Below are 15700 nucleotides of genomic sequence, written 5' to 3'. Positions count from 1 at the left end.
CTCAAAGAGCAGGGAAGGAAGAGTACAGAGTGTCTGAAAGACAAAGAAGAGATTCAGGACAGTAGTTTATTTAGGGAGAAGCAGCATGGTTCCATGGCTAGAGATGTGTACTGGGACTCTACAGATCAGAGTTCAATTCTTGATGCTACCACAGACTTCTTTGGTGACTTAACCTCTGTGCTTCACTTCCCCCATCTGTAAAATTGAGATACTGCTTCCTTTTCCTGTCCTATCTACCTAGAGTGTGAGTTCTTCGGGGCAGGGACTTTCTCTGTCTATGGGGCCACATGATCACAGTTGGGTCTGCTAAGTGCTACTGTAATAAATAGAATTACTGTGAAATAGAGGAGGGTGAGAAGAGATTGGTGAGGAGAATGAAGTAGGAAAGATAAGCTTAGTCAAAATGGGCTTTAATGAGGGAGCAGTTTGGCAAACTATTTCAAGCATAGGGGGAGGCATACGAAAGAAGTAGCATTTAACCTCCTCCTAAATAATATGCTATGGATTTCATGTAGCCAGACAAAGAGGCTACATGGTGAGTGTATGTGTGTGCAGCATGGCCTAGTTAACGTTGCTGTAGGAACACTAACTTCAGCATTCCCTGACTTTTGTATGTGCAGTTTCTCAGCTTGAGTGCTGTATTAACAGAACAGAACATATTTTTTTCCACGTTGAGGGGAGAGAGATTCTGCTTCTTAAGGAGGACCCTCTCCTTAGCATTTTCTATATACACACCGAGATCCACCACACTGGTCCCCTTCCCTGGCCTATGGACTCAGGGCCTGATCTTGCAAGGTGCCAAGTGCTGTCAGTTACACTGATGTCAGGCCCTTTATTTCCCCATGGGATCAGGGTCCAAGTTTCATTCATTAGATGACCCAGCACATCTAATGTGGCACTGGGGTGATACCAGTTGCGTTAGAGGTTTCATTTTACTTTAATGGGGGTAGCGTGGCCTTTACACATTAAATGTTTCAGTACATTTAATGCAGGGGACCTAGATGCTTAGTTCAGTGGGGGGAAAAGGAGTTTTCTCCTGCCTAAAGAGGGAGAGAAAGGAGCTACAAGTTCCTAACAGCTAATTGTCCCAGGACATGCCTGGTGCTAGGCCCGGCCACATTCCATGTTTAATCATTGGCAGCACCTCTTCTTTTTTTCCCCATGGGTTGAGGTTCCTGTATAGGGTGTTGTCTCTGGTCTTTTCTTTCCTCCCGAGGAACAAGCAGAGGTGTGCCTGTGACATGGGGCACACAGGGTGGTTCTAGAGAGAAGACCAAAGACACCCACTCCAGGAAGGAGCTCTTCCTTACTTGCAGACCAATTCCTAGGCAGCAGTATCTCTTCTTCTTCTGCCATCAGTCCCTGACTCCGATGTCTCAGGAAGGAGTCCTGGTTCCCAGGAACAAGCACTTACTGCATGTCCAGTAGACAACTTTTTATTCTGGAACAATACGGGTTAGTGCAGTATTGCGAGTCCAGCTGTCTCAGCTCGTTCAGGATCCTGTTAAGGTGTAACTAAAACTGCAATGAAAGCTTCTCTGCTACTTATGCATAAACATATCATTTGAACTTTGAAATATCCTAAACCATCCTTCCTTCCCCTTCTGAGTACCTCACTTATTCTTCCACTGTGCAGTAAAAATTAGCCAACAAAAAAGTCATTAACCATTCTAGCAATGGAGAAAATATGTATTTGTATTTCCATTGCTACAACTGGATAATGACTAAGAAACCTTAGCTCAAACATTCACCAGATAAATGGTTCCCTTTAAGCCAAGACCCCAAATTGAAAGTTTGAGTCTCAAAGGAACATTTTTGAGGAAGTTAGTGATTGGAAAAGGGGGGTTGTGATAGGAAAAATTTTTTAGCCTTTCCTGCAAGCTACGCTGTGAAGGTATTGTGTGTTCAGTACATGAAACAAGTCACATAGAGTCTGAAGTCCAAAGTTTGGATCCAGTCCAAACTTCCCCAAAGGTTGAAGGTTGCTTAATCTAGTTGGCTATAGAGCTATGAACCAGCTACACAATTTGTCTTGAGATGAGAACTTCTCTGAAATTTGAGGGGGTTCGGCTTAGGCTCATTTCTAAAAATAAGGGCAATCAAATTGTATGCTTCTGGGGTCAGGTGTGTGGTTTGTAGATGAATGGTCATCTTTGTCTCAGACATGAGGTGGGATTGTTGCCGGAGGCAGGACGCCAAAAGAGATGGAGCAAAGGTCTGAGTTCATTCAGCAAATCTACCTAAATGCTGCCACTTGAGCAAATCAACAAATGCTGCTGAAATGGGCTTCTGAATAGAAGCAATTCTGTAGACTAGATTCCCCAGTGAAGCAATAATCCATATTCTAGAGTTTGAAGCAGAACTGGTTTAGCAATGGCTGTTAGTTTCTTTTGTCAGACTGCTTTTCAGCCAGTACAATAGGCCAATCTTGCCTTTACTGATTTTGAAACAGGTGCAGCTTGATCAGCAAGAGGAAAAATCTATGGGGTGTGTGTGTGTGTGTTTGTTTTTAAACAACCACCCAGTTTATCTTGAAACCACCTTAACGCTGCACCATTCTGGCATTTAAAAGTAATGCCAAGACCTGCACGTTATTTATTTCTCAGCAAAGTGATTATTGAGATCTGAAATATGACTGATCGCTGAAGGTGTAATAGCGCTTTGAAGTCCTGGTGCAGCCTCATGAAATGCGTAACACTATCGTCTGCACATAGTTTATACTTACTGTACTGCAAACTGGGGGAAAGATTGACTAGTTTCTGCTGGGGCACTCATTACTAGGGAAAGGACCATCAGTGTTATGGGGGAGGCCTGCACCATTGGAGAAAAGTGCAGCCTATGTTACGTGGGGGTGAGTGCCCCAGGAAAAGGGCCAGTTGTCATTTCAGGGTTTGTACTACTGGGGAAAGGCTTTCACAGACATGAGTGCAAGGCAGTTCTTACCAGCCCCTGTTCACACAGGTCTCAGCATATTTCCCTTCCTCTTCAGAAAGGCACACGGGAACCCACTCATCTCACACCCAGATGGGTTCAACGGCGCAGCTGTCAGGCCTGTGTGCCACTGCAGATCCAGAGGGAATGCTTCATGGACAGGGTCTGATTAGGAGGTGGAGGCTGGAGATGTATGGGAAACCCTAGTCATACACCCACAGTGTGTCTCCTCGTCCTCCACCCATCACCAGTAGCATAGGCTGCTTCCTCACTCTGCGCCCCTCTGGTGGGGGGCAGAGCCCACAGAATGATTGATTAGTGCTGCTCCGAATAGCATTAATATGGGTCGTTTTTACATAGTGCCCCAGAAATAATCGGAGTGGGGGAGGGGGAGGTAAACCAAAGGCCTAGACGTCTTAGCACTCCCCAGTGCATGCACACCTGCACAAACACAATGGGGTCAGCCGTTCTGCACTCAGTAATGTGGCTGCAGGTCCAAGGTCCTGACCTCTGCTCCATCTCCAAGGATGTGCCATTAATCACTTCACTGCACACAGAGGGCCAGCGTAGATTCCCTGGGGTGAGATAAACAGCTGCTGATGGGTAAGTATTTATCTCTCTCCTCCACCCATGGGGGTGGAGCTCTAAGGAGCACTCTCCCCACAGGACTATGCCATGGAGAAAAGAAGGTTTCAGAGTAACAGCCGTGTTAGTCTGTATTCGCAAAAAGAAAAGGAGTACTAGTGGCACCTTAGAGACTAACCAATTTATTTGAGCATGAGGTTTCGTGAGCTACAGCCCACTTCATCGGATGCATTTATATTTAAAATATATAAAATCTCCTCATTGTATTTTCCGCTGAATGCATCCGATGAAGTGAGCTGTAGCTCACGAAAGCTTATGCTCAAATAAATTGGTTAGTCTCTAAGGTGCCGCTAGTACTCCTTTTCTTTTTGGAGAAAAGAAGGATTCCCAGCTGATGCAAGGCTGCAGCATCTCACAGCATGGGAGTGTTCCCTATAGCAGATTAGCTGATCTGTCCAGTCTAGTTTAAATATCCTGAGTGATGGGCCTTCCACCCTTCCTTTGGGACCCTATTCTACAGCTTCTGAGAGCTCACTGTCATCCTGAATTTTGCTTCTTCGTTTCACTTCCAGTGATTCCCCTCCTTGATGTTAACAGCCTTTGAATATCTGAATTTGTCTATCCTTGGTTTCAGAGTAACAGCCGTGTTAGGCTGTATCTGCAAAAAGAAAAGGAGTACTTGTGGCACCTTAGAGACTAACCAATTTATTAGAGCATAAGCTTTTGTGAGCATCCGATGAAGTGAGCTGTAGCTCACGAAAGCTTATGCTCTAATAAATTGGTTAGTCTCTAAGGTGCCACAAGTCCTCCTGCTCTGTCCTTGTGGAGTGGCCACTTAGCCAGGCTGTTATAATGGTCATCCTTTAAAACACTTCAGTAACAGGTTCCCAGAGTTCATGGAGCTCTTGCTGGTGGGCAGTGGAGAGCTTGTTGGTTAGATGGTACCACCTGTCCACCCCCAGGACTCTCTTGGCGTTCTCATCACTCCCACAGAGTATCTGTTTCTTTGTCCCTAGCTGGATGTCGACTGGCTATTTGCTACATGCTAGAATTCCATGCTAGGCTTTGTTGCTGACATGTCACAGGGATTGTGAGTTGTAGCATTCTTGTCTTGTTTTAAGGTCTCTGTGGGGAGAGTGATGCAGAATCTACCTGTCTCTCGCTGGGCATGCTATTAGTGGTGGCAAAGGCATCCAACTAGCAGGGCTGTTGCTTGTATTTCCAGCCCTGTCTGGTCTGTGCCTACTGAGTTGGAAAGGCTTTGTTCCATTATGGTGTTGCATAGGGCGTTGTGAGGCTCTCTGCTTGACCCATGTCACTCGTGAGGGATCTCTACACAGCCCTCCCCTTTTTTGCATCAGAAATCCAGCTTCTGTGGAGAGTGGGCTGGCCCCCTGCCATTCTCTTTCAATACAGCTACTAGGGAACATGGAATCCATGTATGTCCTACAGCCCCAGAATTATCCCCTGACCTCTCTTCAAAGGAGTGGCTGTCTTGTGCAGAAAGGCTGATCCAAAAGCAAGGTGTGGGAGCTGATGGCAGGCATGGGAAACCATGGTGCACTGCATACTCCACAGAGGGTTGGAGAGGAGTGTGCAGCCCCTAAAACTATAGTCACATTGCACCCCACAAGAGCAGCTAATTAAGCAGTGGTCCAAGGTGGGCGGACTGGCCAGAACATAACGCTGTAACTGTATTGTACTGTGTAGTAGAGACTAATTAAGGAAAAGAGAGCCAGACCCCCTGGTACTACGGCCAGACTGAATGCATTATGGACTCTTTCATCAGTGGTATGACCCTGATTTTCCAGTCATATCATTGTGTGCACCACTGATTAATCTGTTTGTACATGAAGAGGATATCCAGGGCCTCAGACTTTCAGCCCCATTTTCAGCTGTGGTGCCTGGCCTGGCCCATTGAGAGATGAATTGGGGGGCCAGGAGAAGACCATTCCCTTTCAGGAGTTTGTGGGGAGTGTGTACAGGGAGATGTGGAAGAATCTGGTCTTAGCAATTCTGATACATAAGGCAGAAGTCATCCATTGTTTCACTGGAGTTACACCAGGGGGTAATTTGGCCCATGGGGCTCAGGGAACTCAGGATCCTGGAACTCTAGCCATAAATGCATCAAATTAATAACTTCCTCCAGGGCTGAGGAGGGGAGTCACTGCAATGTGCAATATCTGACATTCATGCAGACGGGCAGGGAAGGTTAGGGGGCAGGACCAGGGGATTATCAGCATATTGAAGAGCTCAGTACAGGCTGCTCTGTGGGAGATGGAGCCAGAAACTGCTAAAGGGTTAAAATAAATCATAATAGAATGAGCTGTTCTCTTAGTGTGTGTGACTGGGGAGGGGAGAGAGTGCGAGAGCACGAGCAAACGGAATAGAGACCTGCAACCAGAGAGACAGACACAGCTGTGGCCGGAGGACTTTCTCTTCGCCTGGCTGCCCAGTGCTATCAGAGGCTTTGTAGAATGTACTGCCTGCTTCTGTCTGACAAGAACCCATCAGAAAATTTCTCCATGGCTCAGAGTGGGGCCATGTGTGACAGCCACCCACCCCGAGGGAGGCAGCCAGGCTTTCTTCCAGCTGCCTCACTTCTCCTTTCTCACAGACCCCTTTTGAAACAGCCCTTTTTATGGCTTTAAAGTGAAGGCTGGTGGCTGGAGCTGTATTAGAATTTCCTGGGGAAACCCAGCTTTTAGGTGGTAGACCTGGGAGAGGGGCAGAATCCCTCGACACTGCAGCGGGCATATGCAATACTAAGCCACCCTTCCCCGCTTGCCCGTACATTTCACCTCTTGGCGTGCCCCACGTGATGTTCAGATTTGTTGTATGTTTAGCCCCGAGACGAATCCCCTCTGTGCTCAACTGGTCTGTTCCTCTCATGACACTGGTGCTGTCTTGAGGTTAGAGTTGCGATTTTTGTGTGCTTTGCCTAGAGATTTCCATGGGAAAACCATTTAATTTCAGAATATGAACGAGAGGCTGCTAGACAACTCTCTGACACCACATTCTACAGGCCATTACCCACTGAGCGTTACCAAAAGAAACTACACCATCTGCTCAAGAAACTCCCTAAAGAAGCACAGGAACAAATCTACACAGATACACCCCTAGAGCCCCAACCAGGGGTATTCTATCTGCTACCCAAAATCCATAAACCTGGGAATACTGGACGCCCCATCATCTCAGGCATTGGCACCTTGACAGCAGGATTATCTGACTATGTAGACTCCCTCCTCAGGCCCTACGCTACCAGCACTCCCAGCTATCTTCGAGACACCACTGACTTCCTGAGGAAACTACAATCCTTTGGCAATCTTCCAGAAAACCCCATCCTGGCCGCTATGGATGTAGAAGCCCTCTACACGAACAGTCCACACAAAGCTGGACTACAAGCCATCAGGAATAGCATCCCCGAGACTTTCACGGCAAACCTGGTGGCTGAACTTTGTGACTTTGTCCTCACCCACAACTATTTCAGATTTGGGGACAATTTATACCTTCCAGTCAGCGAGACTGCTATGGGTACCCGCATGGCCCCACAGTATGCCAACATTTTTATGGCTGGCTTAGAACAACGCCTCCTCAGCTCTTGTCCCCTACCGCCCCTACTCTACTTGCGCTACATTGATGACATCCTCATCATCTGGATCCATGGGAGGAGGCCTGTCATAACCATAGGGGTAGCCTAAATTCCTCCTTCCCTGTAAGGGGTTAAGAAGCTCAAGTAACCTGGTTGGCACCTGACCAAAGGAACCAATGGGGACAAAAGATACTTTCAAATCTGGTGTGGGGGAAAGGTTTTGTTTTGGGTTCTTTGTTTCTGTGGCCGTTCACTCTTGGGACTAAGAGGGACCGGACATCAATCCATGTTCTCCAAATCTTTCTCAGCAAGTCTCTCATATTTCAAACTTGTAAGTAACAGCCAGGCAAGGTGTACTAGTTTACCTTTGTTTTCTCAACTTGTGAATTTTCCCTTTGCTAGCGGGAGGTTTATCCCTGTTTTGTTGTAACTTGGAAACTAAGGCTAGAGGGGGTTCCTCTGTGCTCTTTGAATTTTCTGCTACTCTGTAAGGTTAACTACCAGCCTAAGTTTACAGAGGTGATTCTTTTACCTTTTTCTCTTTAAATAAAATCCTTCTTTTTAAGAACCTGACTGAGTTTTCCATTGTTCTAAGACCCAGGGGTCGGGGTCTGGGTCTGTAGTCCTTTTGTAACCAATTGGTGAGGATACATGCTCAAACCTTCCCCAGGAAAGGGGGTGTAGGCTTAGGGGAATAGGACTCCAAGTGGTCCTTTCCCTGATGGTTTGTTAAATCACTTGGTGGTGGCAGCAATCCCAAGGCAAGAAAGGAATCTGTGCCTTGGGGAAGTTTTAACCTAAGCTGGTAAGAATAAGCTTAGGGGGTCTTTCATGCGGGTCCCCACATCTGTACCCCAGAGTTCAGAGTGGGGAAGGAACCCTGACAAGGCCCTTGAGGAATTCCACCAGGATTTCAACAATTTCCACCCCACCATCAACCTCAGCCTGGACCAGTCCACACAAGAGGTCCGCTTCCTAGACACTACAGTGCTAATAAGCGATGGTCACATGACCACCACCCTATACTGGAAACCTACTGGCAGCTATACTTACCTACATGCCTCCAGCTTTCATTCAGACCACATCACACAATCCATTGTCTACAGCCACGCTCTAAGATACAACCGCATTTGCTCCAATCCCTCAGACAGAGACAAACACCTACAGGATCTCTATCAAGCGCTCTTAAAACTACAATACCCACCTGGTGAAGCGAAGAAACAGATTGACAGAGCCAGAAGGTTGCTCAGAAGTCACCTACTACAAGACAGGCCCAACAAAGAAAGTAACAGAACACCACTAGCCGTCACCTACAGCCCCCAACTAAAACCTCTCCAGCGCATCATCAAGGATCTACAACCTATCCTGAAGGACGATCCCTCACTCTCACAGACCTTGGGAGACAGACCAGTCCCCGCTTACAGACAGCCCTCCAACCTGAAGCAAATACTCACCAGCAACCACACACCACACAACAGAGCCACTAGCCCAGGAACCTATCCTTGCAACAAAGCCCGTTGCCAACTGTGTCCACATATCTATTCAGGGGACACCATCATAGGGCCTAATCACATCAGCCACACTATCAGAGGCTCGTTCACCTGCACATCTACCAATGTGATCTATGCCATCATGTGCCAGCAATGCCCCTCTGCCATGTACATTAGCCAAACCGGACAGTCTCTATGTAAAAGAATAAATGGACACAAATCTGACATCAGGAATTATAACATTCAAAAACCAGTCGGAGAACACTTCAATCTCCCTGGTCACTCAATAACAGACCTAAAAGTGGCAATTCTTCAACAAAAAAATTTCAAAAACAGACTTCAATGTGAAACTGCAGAACTGGAATTAATTTGCAAACTGGACACCATCACATTAGGCCTGAATAAAGACTGGGAGTCTGAATAAAGACTGGTTGGGTCTTTACAAAACCTAAACCTAATTTCCCCCATCCTAATTTCCCCCTACTGTTACTCATACCTTCTTGTCAACTGTTTGAAATGGGCCATTCTCATTAACACTACAAAAGTTATTTTTCCTCCCTTGGTATGCTACTGTTAATTGAATTGTCTCATTAGATTGACCTCACACTTAGTAAGGCAACTCCCATCTTTTCATGCATTTATACCTGCTCCTGTATTTTCCACTCCATGCATCTGATGAAGTGGGTTCTAGCCCACGAAAGCTTATGCCCAAATAAATTTGTTAGTCTCTAAGGTGCCACAAGGACTCCTTGTTGTTTTTGCTGATACAGACTAACATGGCTACCACTCTGAAATCATTTAATTTTGGTGTCTCTTAGCATCCCCGTAAAACTGGGCAAATTAATGTTGTGAGCATTGATTTATGTTTGTAAAGCGTGTTGAACTCCTCATAGAAAAAGTGCCATGGAAGGGCAAACGCTGATGATACAACCTGTGGGCTTTTCAAATTGTCTGCCTTGATCTATTCCCCCTTAGTAATGGCCCCAAACCCTGTGGTATCACAAATATAAGCTGTAGTATTTTGGACCTGACTGTAGAATGTTGTTCTCCCTAAAATAAGGGCTCCTAGTTTCACAGCTGCTTTGCTGCCTAAACTGAAATGCAGAAGCAGCACAATGGCCAGAAGAAAAGAGTGAGGTTAGTGGAATAGGTGAGAGATCAGAGTTAACCATTACGAATGCCTTTTTCTTGGAGCATTAATGACCCCATGATGGGTTATATATATTGTCTGTCTGTCTCTATGTCTAGAGCTCTAGACATATGGCTTTACAATCAATTTTCCTTCCAAACACAGGATGTATTTATTATTCCTGTCCCTCTGAGATCTTTGAGGGTAAATGGCAACAGTGCTTAGTGCCCATGACAGTTCTGGTTCCTCCTCCTTTCCTGCTAAGCTCTATAGCTCTCTGTCTCACTTGTCATAGTCCAAAGAAAAGACATTTTTGCATGCTGTAGTATAATCTGTGGAATTCACAGCCACAGGGTTTTGTTAAGGCAAATTGCTTACAAAAAGGATTTGATGTTTATATGAGCAAGAAAATAGCATCTTCAGTGACACTAACTCTATGATAAAAATGACAAGGCCTTTCAGTCCTCATGCTTCAGGGCAGAAACTGATCTGGCAGGTGGGATCAGGAAGAATTTTCCCTCCATGGTTCAGTATTGTACAATGAGTGCATTGTGGAGGATATATGCCTTCCTGAGAAGCATCTAGGACTGGCCACTGTTGGACACAGATTTCTGGGCTAGGTAGACCTTTGGTCTGTCCCCTTATGGCAAGGCCTGTGTGTCTAGTTTTCTCCCTGCAGCTCAGCCAGCTCTCCTGAACAGTGAGACCTGAGAGCTGATCCAGTGGATTCCACACTGTGTTTCAGGTGCCTTTGCCCAGAGAAGTCTCCATCCCCATGAGCCTTCGTTCTGATGCAGCCAATGGTCATGCAGGGATGCTCCTACACCCTCCCACGATGTCATGATTGGCATATAGCAGACCAGTCACATCACAGCAGCACCACCCACTCTCAATCTCAGGTAAGCCCTGAGGTAAGTGAGGACATGAGATACCGGGAGGAAGCACGAGCAGGAGAACGCGAGAGGAGAGGGCTCGTGCCTCATACTGAGAAAGAGGGACGATCAGCGAGTTATCTTAAGTGCCTATACACAAATGCAAGAAGCCTGGGAAACAAGCAGGGAGAGGGATTGGGGAGGAATAGCTCAGTGGTTTGAGCTTTGGCCTGCTAAACCCAGGATTGTGAGTTCAATTCTTGAGGGGGCCATTTGGGGATTTGTCCTGCTTTGAGCAGGGGGTTGGACTAGATGACCTCCTGAGGTCCCTTCCAACCCTGATATTCTATGATTCTATGAACTGGAAGTCCTGGCACCATCAAGTAATTATAATGTGATTGGAATAACAGAGACTTGGTGGGATAACTCACATGACTGGAGTACTGTCATGGATGGATATAAACTGTTCAGGAAGGACAGGCAGGGCAGAAAAGGTGCAGGAGTTGCATTGTATGTAAGGGAGCAGTATGACTGCTCAGAGCTCCGGTATGAAACTGCAGAAAAACCTGAGAGTCTCTGGATTAAGTTTAGAAGTGTGAGCAACAAGGGTGATGTCGTGGTGGGAGTCTACTATAGACCACCAGACCAGGGGGATGAGATGGACGAGGCTTTCTTCCGGCAACTAATGGAAGTTACTAGATCACAGGCCCTGGTTCTCTTGGGAGACTTCAATCACCCTGATATCTGCTGGGAGAGCAATACAGAGGTGCACAGACAATCCAGGAAGTTTTTAGAAAGTGTAGGGGACAATTTCCTGGTTCCTCCTGGAGGAACCAAGTAGGGGCAGAGCTCTTCTTGACTTGCTGCTCACAAACTGGGAAGAATTAGTAGGGGAAGGAAAAGTGGGTGGGAACCTGGGAAGCAGTGACCATGAGATGGTTGAGTTCAGGATCCTGACATAAGGAAGAAAGGAGAGCAGCAGAATACAGATCCTGGACTTCAGAAAAGCAGACTTTGACTCCCTCAGGGAACTGATGGGCAGGATCTCCTGGGAGAATAATATGAGCGGCAAAGGAGTCCAGAAGAGCTGGCTGTATTTTAAAGAATCATTATTGACGTTACAGGGACAAACCATCCCGATGTGTAGAAAGAAATAAACATGGCAGGCAACCAGCTTGGCTTAACAGTGAAATCCTTGCTGATCTTAAACACAAAAAAGAAGCATACAAGAAGTGGAAGATTGGAGAAATGACCAGGGAAGAGTATAAAAATATTGCTCAGGCATGCAGGAGTGAAATCAGGAAGGCCAAATCACACTTGGAGTTGCAGCTAGCAAGAGATGTTAAGAGTAACAAGAAGGGTTTCTTCAGGTATGTTAGCAACAAGAAGAAAGTCAAGGAAAGTGTGGGTCCCTTACTGAATGAGGGAGGCAACCTAGTGACAGAGAATGTGGAAAAAGCTAATGTACTCAATGCTTTTTTTGCCTCTGTCTTCATGAACAAGGTCAGCTCCCAGACTACTGCACTGGGCAGCACAACATGGGGAGGAGGTGACCAGCCCTCTGTGGAGAAAGAAGTGGTTCGGGACTATTTAGAAAAGCTGGACGAGCACAAGTCCCTGGGGCCAGATGCGTTGCGTCCGAGAGTGCAAAAGGAGTTGGCGGATGTGATTGCAGAGCCATTGGCCATTATCTTTGAAAACTCATGGCGATTGGGGGAAGTCCTGGATGACTGAAAAAAGGCTAATGTAGTGCCCTTCTTTAAAAAAGGGAAGAAGGAGGATCCTGGGAACTACAGACCAGTCAGCCTCACCTCAGTCTCTGGAAAAATCATGGAGCAGGTCCTCAAGGAATCAATTCTGAAGCACTTAGAGGAGAGGAAAGTGATTGGATTCACCGAGGGCGGGTCATGCCTGACTAATCTAATTGCCTTGTATGAAGAGATAACTGGCTCTGTGGATGAGGGGAAAGCAGTAGACGTGTTATTCCTTGACTTTAGCAAAGCTTTTGACACGGTCTCCCACAGTATTCTTGCCAGCAAGTTAAAGAAATATGGGCTGGATGAATGGACTATAAAGTGGATAGAAAGCTGGCTAGATTGTTGGGCTCAACGGGTAGTGATCAATGGCTCCATGTCTAGTTGGCAGCTGGTATCAAATGGAGTGCCCCAAGGGTCGGTCCTGGGGCCAGTTTTGTTCAATATCTTCATTAATGATCTGGAGGATGGCATGGATTGCACCCTCAGCAAGTTTGCAGATGACACTAAACTGGGAGGAGAGGTAGATATGCTGGAGGGTAGGGATAGGATACAGAGGGCCCTAGACAAATTAGAGGACTGGGCCAAAAGAAATCTGATGAGGTTCAACAAGGATAAGTGCAGAGTCCTGCACTTAGGACGGAAGAATCCCATGCACCGCTACAGACTAGGGACCAAATGGCTAGGCAGCAGTTCTGTAGAAAAGGACCTAGGGGTTACAGTGGACAAGACGCTGGATATGAGTCAACAGTGTGCCCTTGTTGCCAAGAAGGCCAATGGCATTTTGGGATGTATAAGTAGGGGCATTGCCAGCAGATTGAGGGACTTGATCGTTCCCCTCTATTCGACATCGGTGAGGCCTCATCTGGAGTACCTATGATTAGGGGTCTGGAACACATGACTTATGAGGAAAGGCTGAGGGAACTGGGATTGTTTAGTCTGCGGAAGAGAAGAATGAAGGGGGATTTGGTAGCTGCTTTCAACTACCTGAAAGGGGGTTCCAAACAGGATGGATCTAGGCTGTTCTCAGTGGTAGCAGATGACAGAACAAGGAGTAATGGTCTCAAGTTGCAGTGGGGGAGGTTTATGTTGGATATTAGGAAAAACTTTTTCGCTAGGAGGGTGAAGCACTGGAATGCATTACCTAGGGAGGTGGTAGAATCTCCTTCCTTGGAGGTTTTTAAGGTCAGGCTTGACAAAGCCCTGGCTGGGATGATTTAGTTGGGGATTGGTCCTGCTTTGAGCAGGGGGTTGGACTAGATGACCTCCTAAGGTCCCTTCCAAACCTGATATTCTATGATTCTATGATTCTAAGAGTGCCAGGGCTCATTAACGATCACACCTTTTCTCTTTCAATTCAGAGTTTTGGTGACAGTTGCCAAACTTCTGTTATTTATAGCAACGTGGCACCTCCTACATTCCTGTTAGTGGTGGGGATGTTATTTCCTCTGTCTCCCCCAGCTTCTACTTAGCATGTTCTACTCATATAGCACTTTCCAGATGCACAGTGCTTCACAAACAAGAGATGGGCTTGAGTGACAATGTGCAGTGTTGGGATCAGTTCTGGGTTTCAAACCTCCACCACCAAAAATTGTGTGTGGAGATGTGTGGGTGGGTGGGGCTGAGGGGGTCTCTGTTGTCATCTCTCGTGATTTGATGGTTAGTCTCGCAATATTTGTTTTTCTTGAAGTCCCAGCTCCTGGACGCATGTGACTTGAGGGGCAGGAGGAATTCAGCTATCATTTTTTAAAAAAGGAAGTTTCTGCAGAGAAGAGGTGGAAAATGTGACCCTGGTGCTAAAGGCTCAGAAGGCAAAAAAAAAAATCCAACTGTTTTTAAGTCTCATGATTTTTAAGCTGATCTCATGATTCTTTGGGGCCTGCCTTATGATTTTTGAACACTTGGGGCTGGCAATATTGGTGGGATTGCAGAATCTACTTCCCTTCGGCCCTTTTGGAAATCCCAGGTCTTTGGTTAGGAGCAGGCCTGTGCTATTCTTGGCTACATGGGCTGGGACCAGTAGCTATCCTAAGGGGGTTTCTGACCTGCATGGCCTGTGTTTCTGACCCTCACATACTGCGTCAGTGCTCACTGGATGTGTGTTTGCCTTGCACTTCTTGTGCTGAACGTAGCCAAGGCTGGCAGTTTGTCCTGCCTGCAAAAGGGGAATGAGCCAGTTAACCCAAGACCCCAGCCGATGGCGGAGAAGGCACAGAAGAGCCTGCATTGCTTGTCTGATCTGGAGGTTCAGCAGAGATTCTTCAGGGCTCTTTCCCTTCCGCCCTTCACTGCCCCTTTCCATTCCCTCTCCCTCTGGCTGAAGAGTGCTGGACCAGCGCCCTGTGGAAACAGCAGTGCTGATCTGAGGGAAGCAAGCCCCCTTTGGCCTCAGCACTCCTCTTCTACAGCAGAGGTTCTTAAACATTTTCTTTCTGAGGCTGCCCCCCAACATGGTATAAAAACTCCACAGCCCACTTGTGCCACAATAACTGGTTTTCTGCCTATAAAAGCCAGGGCTGGCATTAGGGGGTAGCAAGCAGGGCAATTGCCTGGGGCCCCATGCCAGAGGGGCTCCCACGAAGCTACATTGCTCAGGCTTCAGCCTCAGCTGACAAGGCTCAGGGACCTGGGCTTCAGCCCCACGCAGTGGGCCTTCGGCTTTCTGCCCTGGGCCCCAGCGAGTCTAATGCTGGCCCTGCTTGCAGGCCCCCCTGAAACCTGCTCGAGGCCCCCTACAGGGCCCTGGACCCCTGGTTGAGAACTACTGTTCTACAACACACCCAGGTGTTTTTTGCTGGCTCCAAGGAGTTCAGGATGGCTGAGTCTGGGGCTGGATCCCAGCACCATGTGTTGCCGTTGCACTGGCTGCCCCAGCATGGAGATCTGCAGCTCAGGGGAGAGAAGCTGGGGGAAGTGTGAGAAACTGGCATCTGTCTGTCTGAGCCAGTTCCCAGGCTGGAAGCGGGGCTTATAGATGAGCCCGTGACTTTTCCCTGCTGGTTCTGAGTCAGTGTTTATGTGGAGGGGGTGGCTGTTATGTAGCTATTACCAGGAGCTGTAAGGGGGTTAATAAACGACCCAGCAGATTCAACAAGGAGCAGAGGGTTGGAGGGAGAGCAGAGTGAGCTGAGCAGCAACCTCCACTGCCTCCTGCCTGCCATGAACATGCTGAGGAGCTATCCGTGGGTCGGGCTGACTCTCCGTGGGGGTACAGGAGTGGAAGAGGGAATAAGTAGGGAAACAGACAGAGGCAAGGGCAACCTCAGGGACACTTGCAGCAATCAGCAGCTGCACTGGAGAGAGGGTGTACAAGGGGCACTCGTTGCTCTGGGCTTATAATCACTCAC

General features: G+C 47.3%; 1 protein-coding gene across 2 annotated transcripts in view; it reads left to right on the top strand.

Moving 5' to 3' along the window:
- Positions 1-15700, top strand: part of DRP2 (dystrophin related protein 2) — a gene marked incomplete at its 3' end in the record, with an annotated part of 47920 nt that overhangs the window by 2963 nt on the left and 29257 nt on the right. Inside the window, exon 2 of one of the 2 annotated variants that reach the window (XM_084639243.1) lies at positions 10473-10638. In XM_084639243.1, coding sequence (XP_084495369.1) covers positions 10519-10638 — 120 coding nt within the window. In that variant the 5' untranslated portion in view covers positions 10473-10518. The remainder of the gene's footprint in view (positions 1-10472; positions 10639-15700) is intronic. The other variant, XM_084639242.1, reaches the window with a different exon arrangement.

This window comes from Lepidochelys olivacea (genome assembly GCF_965140295.1).
Source record: "Lepidochelys olivacea isolate rLepOli2 genome assembly, chromosome: 9".
Taxonomy (NCBI): Eukaryota; Metazoa; Chordata; order Testudines; family Cheloniidae; genus Lepidochelys; species Lepidochelys olivacea.
The sequence above is the reverse complement of the archived record's forward strand: the minus strand, read 5'-3'. Positions and strand labels throughout refer to the sequence as shown.